General features: G+C 39.1%; 1 protein-coding gene across 1 annotated transcript; it reads right to left on the bottom strand.

The window, feature by feature from the left end:
* Positions 1-4,890: 4,890 nt before the first annotated feature.
* On the bottom strand, positions 4,891-5,535 carry LOC139012961 (putative CENPB DNA-binding domain-containing protein 1). Its single transcript, XM_070419146.1, has one exon. It carries the CDS (start codon positions 5,533-5,535, stop codon positions 4,891-4,893), a length of 645 nt encoding a protein of 214 aa, XP_070275247.1.
* Between the last annotated feature and the right edge of the window lie 9,770 nt (positions 5,536-15,305).

Here is a 15,305-nt window from a genome sequence, read left to right as displayed (position 1 = left end):
ACACCCTTACCTTTATCTTAACCATTAGCTGAAATGTTTAGATAGCTTCTGGAGGTATTCTTTCTTAATTTTATGTCTCATAAAAGGGTGATGGATGTGACACCTCATAGAAATGAGCTTTGAACTATAGATAACTCTTTTTAAAATTTTTCATTTTAGAGAATTAAAACATTTGTGCTCAAAAAAAGAGATCATTTTTCTTGAATAATTGGTGTTTATTGCATGTAACATTATCATATTTAAAATCATTTTCTTGAAATATTAAGGTTTATTGCATGTAGCATTATTATATATAAAATTGTTTTTCTTGAAAAAAACTGAAAAAAAAATCTAGGTCTTAACCTGGTTAAAAAAAAAGGACAAGGCTGGAGGTATCATGCTGCCTGACTTCAAAGTATACCACAGAGTTACGATAATCAATAGTATTGGCAGGGAAACAGATACACAGATCAATGGAACAGAATAGAGAGCCCAGCTATAAAACCACACATATATGGACAGATAATTTTCGACAAAGGAGCCCGAAATGCACATTGGAGTAAAGATAGTATCTTCAATAAATGGTGCTGGGAAAACTGGAAAGCCACATGCAAATGAATGAAACTGGATTTCAGTTTGTCCCCATGTACAAAAATTAATTCAAAATGGATCAAAGACTTAGACATAAGACCAGAAACTACTAGTCACATAAAAAAAATATAGGTACCAAACTTATAGACGTGGGTGGTAGAGAACATTTTATGGACTTAACCCTAAAGGCAAGGGGGGTAAAAGGCAAAAATAAATGAATGGGACTATATCAAACTGAAGAGCTTCTGCACAGCAAAAGAAACAGACAACAAAACAAATAGGCAGCCAAACAGACAGGAGATGATATTTGCAAACAGTAGCTCCAACAAAGGTTTAATTTCCAAAATATATAAAGAACTCATAAAACTCAACACCAAACAAATAAACAATCCAATAAAAAAGTGGGCAGAGGACCTGAAAATATACCTCTCCCAAGAATACATACAAACAGCCAATAGATATATGGAAGATGTTCAACTTCACTGGCGATCAGGGAAATGCAAATTAAAACTACAATGAGATATCACCTTACACCAGTTAGAGTGGCTATTATCAACAAGACAAGCAACAACAGTGTTGGAGAGGTTGTGGAAAAAAGGGAACCCTCATTCACTGCTGGTGGGAATGTAGAATTGTACAACCACTATGGAAAGCAGTTTGGCGATTCCTCAAAAAATAGAGCTACCATATGACCAAATAATCTCACTCATGGGCATATACCCCAAAAATTCAAAATCACTTATACACAAAAATATATGCACCCCTATGTTCATTGCAACATTATTCATGGTGGCCAAGAGTTGGAAAGAGCCAAAGTGCCCTATGATAGAGGACTGGATAAAGAAGATGTGGTATATATATACAATGGAGTACTACATGGCCATAAGAAGATGAAATAGCATCATTTACACATGGATGGACCTTGAGAACATTAGAAGAAGTGAAATAAGTCAAACAGAGAAAGCTAAGAAATATATGATTTAACTCATATGTGGAACATAAAACTGAAACTTATGTACACAAACAGCAGTGTGGTGGTTGCCAGAAGGAGAAGGGTGGAGGAAAAAAGGGGTCCTAATACGAGGTGACAGGAGAAGATTTGACTTTGGGTAGTGGGCACATGGTCCTATATACAGATTTGTAAAATAGTAATCCACACATGTAACCTATATATTCATGTAGAGTAAGGTCACCCCAATAAAATTTAAAATAATGGAAAAAAACACACACCTGTTTGAAGAAATAATTACAGACAACTTCCCTGACTTTGGGAAGAAAAAAGTCACACAAGTCCAAGAAGTACAGAGAGTCCAAAATAAGATGAATCCAAGAAGACTGACACAAACACACATCATAATTAAATTGGCAAATGTAATGACAAAGTAAAAATCTTAAAGGCTGACAGAGAGAGGCAGAAAGTTACTTATAAGGGATCTCCCATTAGACTATCAACTGATTTCTCACCAGAAACACATCAGACCAGAAGGGAATGGAAGGAAGTATACAAAGTGCTGCAAAGCAAGGGACTGAATCCAAGAATACCGTACCCAGCAAGCTGTTATTCAAAATTGAAGGGGAAATCAGGAGTTTTGCAGACATAAAAAGGGTAAGGGAGTTTATTACCACCAAGCCAGCAATGCAAGAAATGCTAAAGGGTCTGCTGTAAAATGACAAAATAGAAAGGGAAGAAAGAGCACAGGCATAAAGAATAAAAATGACTACAAACAATACCTATCAATAATAACCTTAAATGTAAATGGATTAAATGCTCCAATCAAAAGACATAGGGTAGCTGAATGGATAAGAAAACATGACCCATATATAAGCTGTCTACAAGATATCCATCTCAAAACAAAGAACTCACACAGACTAAAAATTGAAGGGATGGGAAAAGTATTTTAGGCAAATGAAAGAAAGAAAGAAAAAAGCTGGAGTAGCAATACTTATTTCTAACAGAATTGGCCTCAAAGTGAAGGCCATAATAAGAGATAAGGAAGGCCATTTTATTATACTAAAAGGATCAATTCAACAAGAGGATATAACTCTGATAAACATATATGCTCCCAATACAGGAGCATCTGAATACATTAAAAAACTCCTGGAAGATATCCAGGAACATATAGAAAGCAATACAATCATAGTAGAGGACTTTAATACCCCATTGACATCACTTGATACATTTTCTAGAAAAAATCAACTAAGAAATAGCAATCCTAAATGACTCACTACACAAGATGGGACTAAATGACATCTTCAGTGTGGAGAGCGGCTACCGTGTTTGGACAGGATCAAGCCTAGAACTGACTTGTGGCAAAGCCACATACAAAGTCCCAGCTTGGAAGGCAAAGCCCTCCCAGCACAATTATAGCCAAAGGCTATGGTTGTGATCTTGACCTTATAGTCTGACCCTGCAGTCCTAGGTAGCTGAGGGATGTGAGCTGCTGGAGGTGCAGCAAGTGCTTGATAGAGTTTCCTGGCAACAATAGTAAAGAAGAAGATTTGAAACTGGCAAGAACATTGTAAAATATCTTGCCCTTGTTTTGCTTTGTGTGATCTGACTATAAAATAAAGATCCGCCCCTCCTCAGGTTCACCCATGGCCATGCTGGACGCAGTTCACTTCAGAACATTTCAAGGCAAAGCTACAGAACATACATTCTTCTCAAATGCATTTGGGACATTTTTAAAGATAGACCACATATTAGGACACAGGCTAAGTCTCTATAAATTTAAGAAGATTGAAATCATATCAAGCATCTTCTCAGATCACAATGGCATAAAATTAGAAGTCAACTACAATAAAAATAATAAAAAACAATCAAACACTTGGAGGCTGAATAACATGCTATCAAATAATAAACTGGTTACCAAAGAGATCAGAGGAGAGATAAAAAGAAAAAAAAAAACACCCTGGAAACAAATGACAATGAAAACAGAACAATTCAAAATATATGGGCACAGTGAAAGCAGTCATGAGGGGAAGTTCATAGCACTACAGGCCTACCTGAATAAACAAGAAAAACTGGAAATAAGTTATCTAACCCTACACTTTAAAGAACTAGAAAGAAAGCAACAAGAAAATCCCAGGGTAAGTAGAAGGATGGAAATATTAAAGACCAGAGAGGAAATAAGTGACATAGAGACCCCAAAACAATACAAAAGATTAATAAAACCTAGAGCTGGTTCTTTGAAAGGATAAACAAGATTGATGAACCCATAGCCAAGTTCACCAAGAAACAAAGAGGGAGGATCCAAATAAACAAAATCAGCCGAACCGGTTTGGCTCAGTGGATAGAGCGTCGGCCTGCGGACTCAAAGGTCCCAGGTTCGATTCCGGTCAAGGGCATGTACCTGGGTTGCGGGCACATCCCCGGTGGGGGGCGTGCAGGAGGCAGCTGATGGATCTTTCTCTCTCATCAATGTTTCTAACTCTCTATCCCTCTCCCTTCCTCTCTGTGAAAAACCAATAAAATATAAAAAAACAAAAACAAAAACAAAAAAAACAAAAAAAAACAACAAATAAACAAAATCAGAAATGAAAGAGGTGAAGTAGCAACTGACCCAACAGAAATACAAAGGAATATATATATATATATATAAAAAGTACTACAAACAGCTCTATTCCAACAAACTGGACAACCTAGATGAAATGGACAGATTCCTAGAAAAATGAAATCTTCCAAAACTGAATCAGGAGAATCAGTCCGATAACTACTGATGAAATTGAGCCAGTAATAATACAGTGGGGCATTGACTTACGAGTTTAATTCATTCTGTGATGGAGCTCGTAACTCAAATTACTCGTATGTCAAATCAATTTTCACCATTACAATGAATTGAAATGCCATTAATCCTTTCTGGACACCCAAAAAACACTGCAATTGTTTTGTTAAATGTTTTTAAATAAGAAAAAATGTATTTAAAAATAATGAACATTGTATAAAAACACAATACTGAACAATAGAATGTAGTGCAATAAACTTGTTTTATTAAGTTTAATGTACAGCATTTACCTTGGAGATCAAATGACTTAAAGATGCTGATGGAGTTGGAGGAGAAAGGCTGAACTGAATAACTGAATCTTATTTGCTGATTTTTGCCCTTTTCGCCACGCTTTCATCACTTTCATCTACAGGAGTTTTCGGTAAAAATCTGTCCAATGAGATCTGTTTCATCCTCCCTTTCAGAATACTTCTGAAATGAATTAGGCAAGTATCATTAAATAGCTCCATCACATGCCCAGTTGAAATTTTTTCTGGGTGTTTCTTTTGAATAAAGTCTGAGAGTTTCTCCCACATTCCCAACATTTCCTTTATCTCACTTACAGAGATAACCTCCTCCTCCTCCTCCTCCGTGTGTCATCTTTTTCCTGAAAAACCTCCATGTGCTGCTGCGTCTGTAGCTCCTTTAGCTCCTGCCTTGTCAGTTCCTCGGAGTGCTCCTCGATGAGCTTGTTGATGTCACCTTCCTTTATATCCGCGTTCGCTGCCTCACCATGTCTGACAACGGAGTGAATGCCGGTCCTCTTTTTAAAATTTTCAAACCTGCCCTGGCTGGCTTTACATGGCTTGCCCGATGCCTCGTCCATTGAAGTGCCTGGGGTCTGCTGCAGCAAATCAGCGTAAATAGCTTGTGCCTTCTCGCAGATTATAGCCTTCGTCACGGTATCTCCTGCGAGCTGCTTCTCCATTAACCACACCATTAGCAGCTTCTCCATATTTTCATGGATAGATGTCTGCTGTTTAGAAGTTATTTTAAAGCCCTTGGCTGGAGTTGTAGCCTGTATTGATTCCTTCTGCTTCAGTATGGTGCAGATTGTAGAAGTGCTAGGCTTGTACTGTTTCGCCAAGTCGATTACATGCACACCTTGGTCATGTTTTTCGATAATTTTTTTCTTTAATTCAATGCACATCATCCGCATCTTCTTCTCAGCACTGTCCTTCGCACTTACTTTCTTCAGATCCATGGTTGAAAAAACGAAGTTTTGCAAAATAACTGCAAGCACAAATGCGAGCACAACACTGATGCTTCAACTAAGAGCTAACCGCTTAAAGTGAAAGAGTGAGACACGTGATGCTGGGCTGATGTTGTGGCGATCACTGTGACATTTGCTGCGCCAGCTAGCGGTGGGGTATCTGAAGCTGGCTTGTAACCCGAATTTTAGCTCACAATTCAAAGCAAAAAATCGTCCCAGAGACGGCTCATATCTTGAAAAACTCATTAGTCGGGACACTCGTAAGTGAAGGCCCCACTGTAATAATAATAAAAACTTCCAGCGAACAAAAGTCCTGGTCCAGATGGCTTTACAGGGTAGTTTTGCCAAACATTCAAAGAAGAACTAAAACCTATCTTCCTCAGACTATTCCAAAAACTTCAAGTGGAAGGAACACTTCCAAGCTCTTTCTATGAAGGCAGCATTACCCTAATCCCAAAACCAGATAAAGGCACTACAAAGAAAGATAATTACAGGCCAGGATCCCTGATGAACATATATATTAAAATCTTCAACAAAATATTAGCAAATCACATCCAGCAATACATTAAAAAGATCATATACCATGGCCAAGTGGAATTTATTTTGGGGATGCAAGGCTGGTAACAATATCTGCTAATCAATAAACATGATGCATCACATAAATAAATTAAAAGACAAAAGCCACATGATCATAAATTGATGCAGAGAAAGCTTTTGACAGAATCCAACACTGTTTTTTGATAAAAACTCTCAGCAGAGTGGGAATAGAGGGGTCATACCTCAAATTAATAAAATCTCTGTATGAAAAATCTACAGCCAACATCATACTCAATGGGCAAATACTAAAACCATTTCCCTTAAAAACATCAACAGGACATGGATGCCCACTTTCACCACTCCTGTTCAATGTAGTATTGGAAGTGCTAGCCATAGTGTCCAGGCAAGAAGAAGAAATAAAAGGCATCTAAATTGTAAAAGAAGGAGTAAAACTGTCATTTTTCGCAAATGACATGATCTTGTACATAGAAAACCCTAAAGATTCCATCAAAAACTACTAAATTTAATAAACAAATTCAGCCATGTAGCAGGATACAAAACTAACATTCCAAAATCTATGGCATTTTTATACACCAATAATGAACTCTCAGAAAGAGAAACTAAAAAAACAATCCCATTTACCATTGCGACACAAAAATTAAGATACCGGGGAATAAATTTAAGTAAGGAGGTAAAAGACCTGTACTCTGAAAACTACAGGACATTGTAAAAAGAGATAGAGGAAAATATAAACAAGTAGAAGAATATATTGCATTCATGGGTTGGTGCTGGGGTCCAGCCCCAGCGGGTCCAGGGGTTCCCCAAGGTGTGGATGGAGTCGGCCAAGAATGAATGACATGGAGGCAATGTTCAGGTGATCATCATAGCCAGATTCTTCTTTTTATTGTCATCTAACATCTGTATTTATACTATTTGGTCCTCACTTGGGGAAACAACCTTTCTTCTCCTAGCCAGGTTCCTCCCCCTATTGTCCTCTTACATCTGCATTTATCCTATTTGATCTTAACCCCATCCATTCCATTCCAAAGGCTAGGGCGTTTCTCATCTCTATTTCAAGGTTCCTTGAAACATCCCTGCAGGGACTGCCTCAAACAGCCAGGGTGGATCAGCTTCCAACAAATTCCCCCATTTTTATTTTTTAAATGACAGAGCCTTGTTAGAAAAAAAGAGGGAGAAGAAAGGGAAGAAGGCAGCATCCTGACACAGCCCTTTCCTTCAGCTGCCCCTTTCCCTGTGGTCCAAGGTAGAAATGGGAAACAAGCCCTGTTGCAGTGAGAGGGCAGCTGCTGTCAGCCAGGTCTCTTATCTGGGTACTGATCTCAGCTGGACCAAGTCTCTTTCTGTTCCCGATCTGAGGTGGGCCAAGTCCCTTTCTGTTACCTGGTTCCGATCTGGGCTGGACATGGGAAGCGAGAAGCAGCCATGGGGGCAGGAGACCTTCCTCAGAAGGGGTGAGTGTTCAAGCCCCTGCACAATTGGGGGGGTGAGGATCTGTGCCCCACCTCTGTTGAACCACAAGTTCTCTCCTACTGCCCCCCCGACTGTGCCTGTCTTAGGTCGCCCCTCCCTGAGGGGTCTTACCCGTCATTGACTACCAGCCATCCTCTGGGCCACGTAGGGTGATGTGAGGTTCACTTCTGTCTCCTTGTTAACCTATGTCCCTCTGGCCTCCATGCCCAGCAACTGCCTTTCGATCCCCTCGCCTGCTGGAGGGGCCCTGGCATTGATCACATATCTTGGGGAACCCAGGTTTCTTCTCCAGGGAGGGCCCAGCTCACGCCATTGGACGAGAGACAGATCCATGGTACCAGCCACCATGACCTCAGCATTAACAGAGAACTCAGGCAACAGCTGTGGGCAATTGGATTGTGAGAAGAGGGTCCCTCTGGACACAAGGGCAAGAGGGGCCAATACAGGACAAAGGACAGGCTTTCTCAGACCAGGAGGTCAGGCTCTTGGCACAAGACAACTTCACATATGGGGCATATACCAAACACCCCCTAGTCACGGCAGAAAAGGGAAGTGCCCTTCCTGGAGCAGTAGGGTAGGGAGATTCTAGAAAAGGCTGTGTTCAGGAGAGAAGGAGAAAGGCCAAAGAACCAGCAAACAAATAGTCAGATTAAAAAAAGGAAAAGGAAAGGAGATGCTGGGCAAAGCTGGGACATAAGTTTTTAAGCATCAAGAACAAAAGGCTACCATAATGAAAGTAAAACTTAAGCATCAAGAACAAAAGTCTGGCTATTAAAACAACAAGACAATGCCAATACAAACCCCAAAACATTTTAAAACTTAAACATAACATTTTTTAAAACTAGTAAGAATAATAAAACAATGGCAATGCAAAAAGCAATAAGTGAGTTTCTGCTAAATGAAAATTTCTTTTGCTGATTTACTCAGAGTCCTCGGATTTGGCTGAGAGTAGCTTCTGCTTCTTGCTTTTCTACCATCTGCTGGGCCTCAGTTGTTAACTTCTTCAAATGAACCAGTGTTGGCACCTCAGTCCCTTGTTTAGCCTTCCTTTTCTTCTTTTTTCCACTTTTCTGTCATCAGGGCAACTCTAAGTCTTTGGAACAATGGGACAAGGAGCTTTTCTGGGTCCTCTGTGGTGATACACATAATGCTCTGGTACCCAAATTGGCTGCACTGCTCCTTCTGGAAATCTACAAAACACAATCTCTTCCCCACATCATTACTAGATCTGGTAAAACTCTTGTCTGGTTTGTGTATCCTTCTACCAGGCTGAGTCGGCAGAGGCTATTGTACAGGAGGCCTGATGCTTTTTGGCTGCTGTACAACCCTTTGCATTGTATTCCCAAAAAGTCTAACATATAACATTATTCTCCCCCCCTTTTTTTTTTGTTTTAATCAGACCAATGAGTAACATATTTTGAATTCCTGATTATTTCAGAGAAAACACATTTTATTTTTTCAAAAACAAGTTATAGATTAGATATTTAATTAATTTCTCCTGATTCAATTTGCACTTTAAACTTTCAGAGCTTACAAGTCAAATATTAGCAGTTCTTTGATTAACTACACTTTTATATTTTTAAGAATAAATTTTAAAATCTAATAATTAACTTTAAACTATGTTTTTTCTGCCCAGGGAAACTGAGAAGCAAACTTGTAGGTATTAAAAAATGCCTACTGGCAGAAAGCTGATTTCAAAGGAGCCACCGCTTGGCCGCTTGACCTTTTCTGGGAAGGTGGGGAGCAAAAGGTGTAGCCATTGAAATGCAAATTAACATGCCTAAAGATGGCTGCTGGAGGGAATTGGATTACCTGCATGCTAGGGGAAGGGCCTGTCTACCCCTCCCTCCATTAAAAAAGGGTGTAGCTTTAAACTTCTTAATGGCAAGAAAAGAGACCTTAAACTTTCAGAGCTTTAAATCTTAGGTAGCAAATTAAATACTTAGCATTTCTCAAATCAATACTTTTACATTTAAGGATACATTTCAAATAAAATATAAGGCATTTTCAATTAATAGATTAACTTCTATCATCTAGACTTCATGCTAGAATACATTTCACACTATAATACATTTCATACTATAATACATTTCATACTAGAATACATTACATACTATAATACATTTCAGTATTATAAACCTCAATACTTTTAGATGATTTGAACTTAAAAGTTTTAAGTTTCCAGCCAATAAGCCTGGCATAGCTGCTAAATTTCAAAACGGTCACAATTTTCCTGCTGGGGAAGTCAAGAAGCAAACCCATAGCTATTCACATGTAAACTTGACTACCAACTTGGTGGTACTTGCCTCAGGGCAGGAAATTTCAAAAGAGCTACTTTAAATAGCCTTGGGAAACCAGCCTGTATTTCTTTCTCAGGTTCATCTTCGCCATTTTTAAGGCCAAAACAGTCTCGGGTTTTTATTCTGTACACAGCAAAAGGTCAAGTTCAGCTCAAAGCTATGCGCACTCGTTTTTAAACTGGCCTTTTCCCTTTACATGTGCACAGAAATCCTGGATGCATTTCTAAATTTTGTAAAACTTTTCAATTACAAGAAGGGCTTTAAATTAGAATATTTGGGGAGGGGGCATCCATACTGGATGGCCACATGAACTTCTTTCTTCCCTTCCCCCATATCCTGCTTTTTGGGGGAAGTTTCAGCAAATGACTCAGATGGCGTATTTTTCCCAAAGTCATGCTTAATAGAAAAAGACATTTTAAATTTTTTCCTATTTTGCTTTCCAAAGTCACGGCTAGCACCCAAGGTTATCTTGGCCAAACTTTGCACTTCCCGACATGTTCTCCGGTAATTTTTAAACAAAACATTAAGTAATCTCATTGCAGGAGACCTTGTAAGTCTGCTCTCTCCTGCCACCTTTGAATCTCTCCACACCAGAAGCGGATTTGGTAGCGGGATTTCACTTCTTATTACAGATTTTAGATTCCAAACACAAATTAAGATATTAATTTGAACAAGAAACCACATTGAGGTGACCATGGCACTCTTTTTTTTCAGCCTGACTTAAAAGAGTACCTTTTACTATTCCAATTTCTTTATAATTTGGTCTTTTTGTACAGTTGATTCTATTAACGGCAAATGAAACATTTCAGGATTAGGACATGGAAGTGGAGGGAGCCATGAAGGCCATTCCTCCCATTTTTTCTTTTCTTTCTGCTCCTCTTAATGCACCTTTCCTTCCTCAGAAAAGCATGGACACACTTCTTGTATAAAACATTCCGTCTGACTGGGCGTACCCTTAACTCCTCTGCTAGCAAGCATATGTGTTAAAAGATCAATACAGAGTCTTTTTTCTTCTAGACTCAGTATGGCACATCTTCTCAATCTACGTTCTGTACTATCCACCCACTTACCCTACTTATCCTCTATAGGGGGGTCTGCAGCACCCTACAGTGGAGTCCTATCCGTCCTGAGTGCGGGCGTGGGGGGTTGGGGGGACTTATCTAGGGGAATCCTGTTCCAGGGGTTCCCAAAGGTGTGGACGGAGTCGGCGAATACTATCCACCCTCTTCCTATGGTGGAGTCCTATCCATCCCGATATGGGGGGCTTACCTAGGGGAATCCTGTTCAGGCGCCATAATGCTGGGGTCCAGCCCCAGCAGGTCCAGGGGTTCCCCAAGGTGTGGATAGAGTCGGCCAAGAATGAATGACACGGAGGCAATGTTCAGGTGATCATCATAGCCAGATTCTTCTTTTTATTGTCATCTAACATCTGTATTTATACTATTTGGTCCTCACTTGGGGAAACAACCTTTCTTCTCCTAGCCAGGTTCCTCCCCCTATTGTCCTCTTACATCTGCATTTATCCTATTTGATCTTAACCCCATCCATTCCATTCCAAAGGCTAGGGCGTTTCTCATCTCTATTTCAAGGTTCCTTGAAACATCCCTGCAGGGACTGCCTCAAACAGCCAGGGTGGATCAGCTTCCAACAGGTTGGTAGAATCAACATCATTAAAATCTCCATATTACACAAAGCAATCTGTACATTAAATGCAATCCCCATTAAAATACTAACAGCATATTTCACAGACCTAGAACAAACTCTCCAAAAATTTACATGGTATAAAAAAAAGACCCTGAATAGCTACAACATTCTTGAGAAAGAACAAAGTTGGAGGGATCACAATACCAGATATCAAGCTATGTTACAAAGCCACTGTTCTCCAAACTGCCTGGTACTGGCACAAGAACAGACATATAGACCAATTGAACAGAACAGAAAACTCAGAAATCAGCCCAAGCCATTATTCTCAATTAATATTTGATAAAGGAGACAAGACCATACAATGGAGTCAAGACAGTCTTTTCAATAAATGATGTTGGGAAAATTGGACAGCTACATGCAAAAAAAAAAAAAAAAAAAAAAAAAGGAAATTAGACGACCAACTTACACAATTCACAGAAATAAACTCAAAATGGATAAAAGACTTAAACATAAGATGGGAAACCATAAAAATCTTAGAAGAATCTATGGGCAGCCAAATATCAGGCACCTTTCATAGTAATATGTTTACCGATACATCTCCTAGGATAATGGAAACTAAGGAGAAAATAAACAAATGGGACTACATCAAAATGAAAAGCTTCTGCACAGCAAAAGGAACCATCAACAAAACAACAAGAGAGCCCACTGCATGGGAGAACATATTTGCCAATGTTACATCCAATAAGGGTTTAATCTCCAAAATTTATAGGGAACTCATACAACTTAACAAAAGGAAGATAAACAATCTAACAAAAGAAGGAACTCTTACCATTTGCAACAGCATGGATAGAACTGGAGAGCATTATGCTAAGTGAAATAAGCCAGTCAATGAAGGAAAAATACCACATGATCTCACTCATTTATGGATAATAAAGACCATTATAAACTTATGAACAAAAATAGATACAGAGGCAGAGCTCCCTCGAACAAACTGTCATACTACAGTGGGAAGGCTGGGGAGGGTTGGGGGGCAGGACGGGGGGTTGGGGGTAAGAGATCAATCAAAGGACTTGTATGCATGCATATAAGCATAACCAATGGACATAAGACACTGCGGGGTAGGGGAGGCCAGAGGATTGTCAAGGGCGGGGAAAAAAAGAAGACATATGTAATACTCTTTGTAATACTTTAAGCAATAAATTAATTTTAAAAAATGGGCAAAAGACCTAAATAAACACTTTTTGAAAGGATATACAGAAGGCAAAGAGGCATATGAAAAAATGCTCAAAATCACTAATCATCTGAGAAATGCAAATTAAAACAACAATGAGGTATCATCTCACACCTGTCAGAATGGATATCATCAAGAAATCAACAAAAGACAAATGCTGGCCAAGATGTGAAGAAAAAGTAACCCTCCTACACTGCTGCTAGGAATGCAGACTGGTGCAACCACGGTAGAAAACAGTATGGAATTTCTTCAAAAAATTAAAAACAGTGAAGAAATTGCTTCAACATATGTCTGAGATTTTGCCGCCTGTGGATTCCTCTAAAATTTTTATGGTTTCCCATCTTATGCTTAAGTCCTTTATCCATTTTGAGTTTATTTTTGTGTATGGTGTAAGTCGGTGGTCTAGTTTCATCTTTTTGCATGTATGTGTCCAATTTTTCCAACACTATATGTTGAAGAGACTGTCTTGACTCCATTGCATGTTCTTGCCTCCTTTGTCAAATATTATTTGAGCATAGTGGTTTGGGTGGATTTCTGGGTTCTCTATTCTATTCCATTGATCTATATGTCTGTTCTTGGGGGGCGGGGGCAATGGAGGGATAAGGACACATATGTAATACCTTAATCAACAAGAAAAAAAATATATAAAAGAATTAAAAATAGAACTCCTATTTGACCCAGTAACCCCACTTCTAGGAATTTATCCCAAGAAATCAGAAACACCAATAAAAAAGGCTATATGCACCCCTAGTTCATAGCAGCAAAATTTATAATAGCTAAGATTTGGAAACAGCCTATGTGCCCATCAGCAGATGAGTGAATTAAAAAACGGTGGTACATCTACACAATGCAATACTACGCTACTGTAAAAAAGAAAGAACTGCTACCAGTTGCAATAGCATCGATGGGCTTGGAGAGCATTATGCTAAGTGAAATAAGCCAGTTGGAGAAAGATAAGTATCACATGATCTCACTCATTTGTGGAATATAATGAACAACATAAACTGATGAACAAAAATAGATCCAGAGACATAGAAGCATAGAATAGACTAGCGGTTCTCAACCTGTGGGTCTTCAACCTGTGGGTCGCGACCCCTTTGGGTGTCAAATGACCCTTTCACAGGGGTTGCCTAAAACCATCAGAAAACACATATATAATTACATATTGTTTTTATGATTAATCACTATACTTTAATTATGTTCAATTTGTAACAATGAAAATACATCCTGCATATCAGATATTTACATTATGATTCATAACAGTAGCAAAATTACAGTTATGAAGTTGCAATGAAAATAATTTTATGGTTGGGGGTGACCACAACATGAGGAACTGTATTAAAGGGTCGCGGCATTAGGAAGGCTGAGAACCACTGGAATAGACCATCAAACCTCAGAGGAAGGCAGGGGATGGTGGTAAGAGATCAACCAAAGGACTTGTATGCATGCATATAAGCATAACCAATGGACACAGACATTAGGGGAGAGAGGGCCTGTACTCAGGGGTGAGGGTAGGCTGGGAGAGGTTAATGGGGGAAAAAGGAGACATATGTAATACTTTAAATAATAAAGAATTTAAATAAATAAAAGAATAAGTAAATAAAATACAATAAAAAACAAAATCATCAATGGTAGGGGGAGGGCCAAAGGCAACATATAATTTTTTAATTCCCCCTCTCCCCTTATTGCTTCATAGTCAATCATTCCTCTAGACTTAATGATCTCTCTCTCCCTCTTTTTTTTTTTAGAGGAAAAAAGAGTGAAGATATCCATGTGAGTGAGAAACATCGCTTGGCTCTTCCCTAACCCCATATGCCTTGACCACAACTAGGGATCGAACCCACAACCCGGTATGTGCCCTGACATGCATTGAACCTACCACCTTTGGGTGCATGGGACGATGTTTCAATCAACTGATCCACACTGGCCAGGGCAAGGCTGTGATCTCAACCCAGGTCTCTTGTACCAAAGTAAGCAATGAGGTGATATTTATAGTAAATCGGACTCTCAAGTCATTTGGGAAATGTGGATCAGGCTGACACTGCACTAAAGTGGACCTATGGCTCTCTGATGTGCAAACAATGAGGCTGTGTCTCAGTGCCCATGATGCCAGTCCCAGGATGCATTGCATATGGTTTGGTGTTCAGAATGAACACACAGTTACCTTGTCATTAGCATATAGTCCAGGTCTCTCTATCCCAAGAGATTACTGTACAACCATGAACAGCATTTGTTGTAAAACATGAATTAGGGGTTTTGTTTGACAAAACAGAGAAGGAGCAGTACTGCTGTGGAGGTGGAACTTTATTTCTCCTTGTTAGAATCCTGTTCACCCAAAAAGCCAGCCTTGAAGGATGAGTGGTTTTTATTTTGTTTTTTTTTTTTTTTTTTTTTTACGGGTTATTACCCTGCGCCTCAATGCAGAGGGAACAAACAGAAATGCCTACCTCCTAGTATTTCCATGAAATAGGCCTAATTGGATACTTTAAAGGCTGCTGTTTGAGAATCTGATGTCCACTCAGCCTAAATCTAGATTATGATTTAGGACATGACAGATC

Source organism: Myotis yumanensis, unplaced genomic scaffold, assembly GCF_028538775.1.
Source record: "Myotis yumanensis isolate MYYU_CA2020_CCGP unplaced genomic scaffold, mMyoYum1.0.hap1 SCAF_6, whole genome shotgun sequence".
NCBI classification, from domain to species: domain Eukaryota; kingdom Metazoa; phylum Chordata; class Mammalia; order Chiroptera; family Vespertilionidae; genus Myotis; species Myotis yumanensis.
This window is presented reverse-complemented; position numbering and strand designations above follow the sequence as displayed.

Excerpts from the sequence above, each read along its gene's own strand:
- LOC139012961 (XM_070419146.1), bottom strand. The coding sequence starts at position 5,535 with ATGGATCTGAAGAAAGTAAGTGCGAAGGACAGTGCTGAGAAGAAGATG.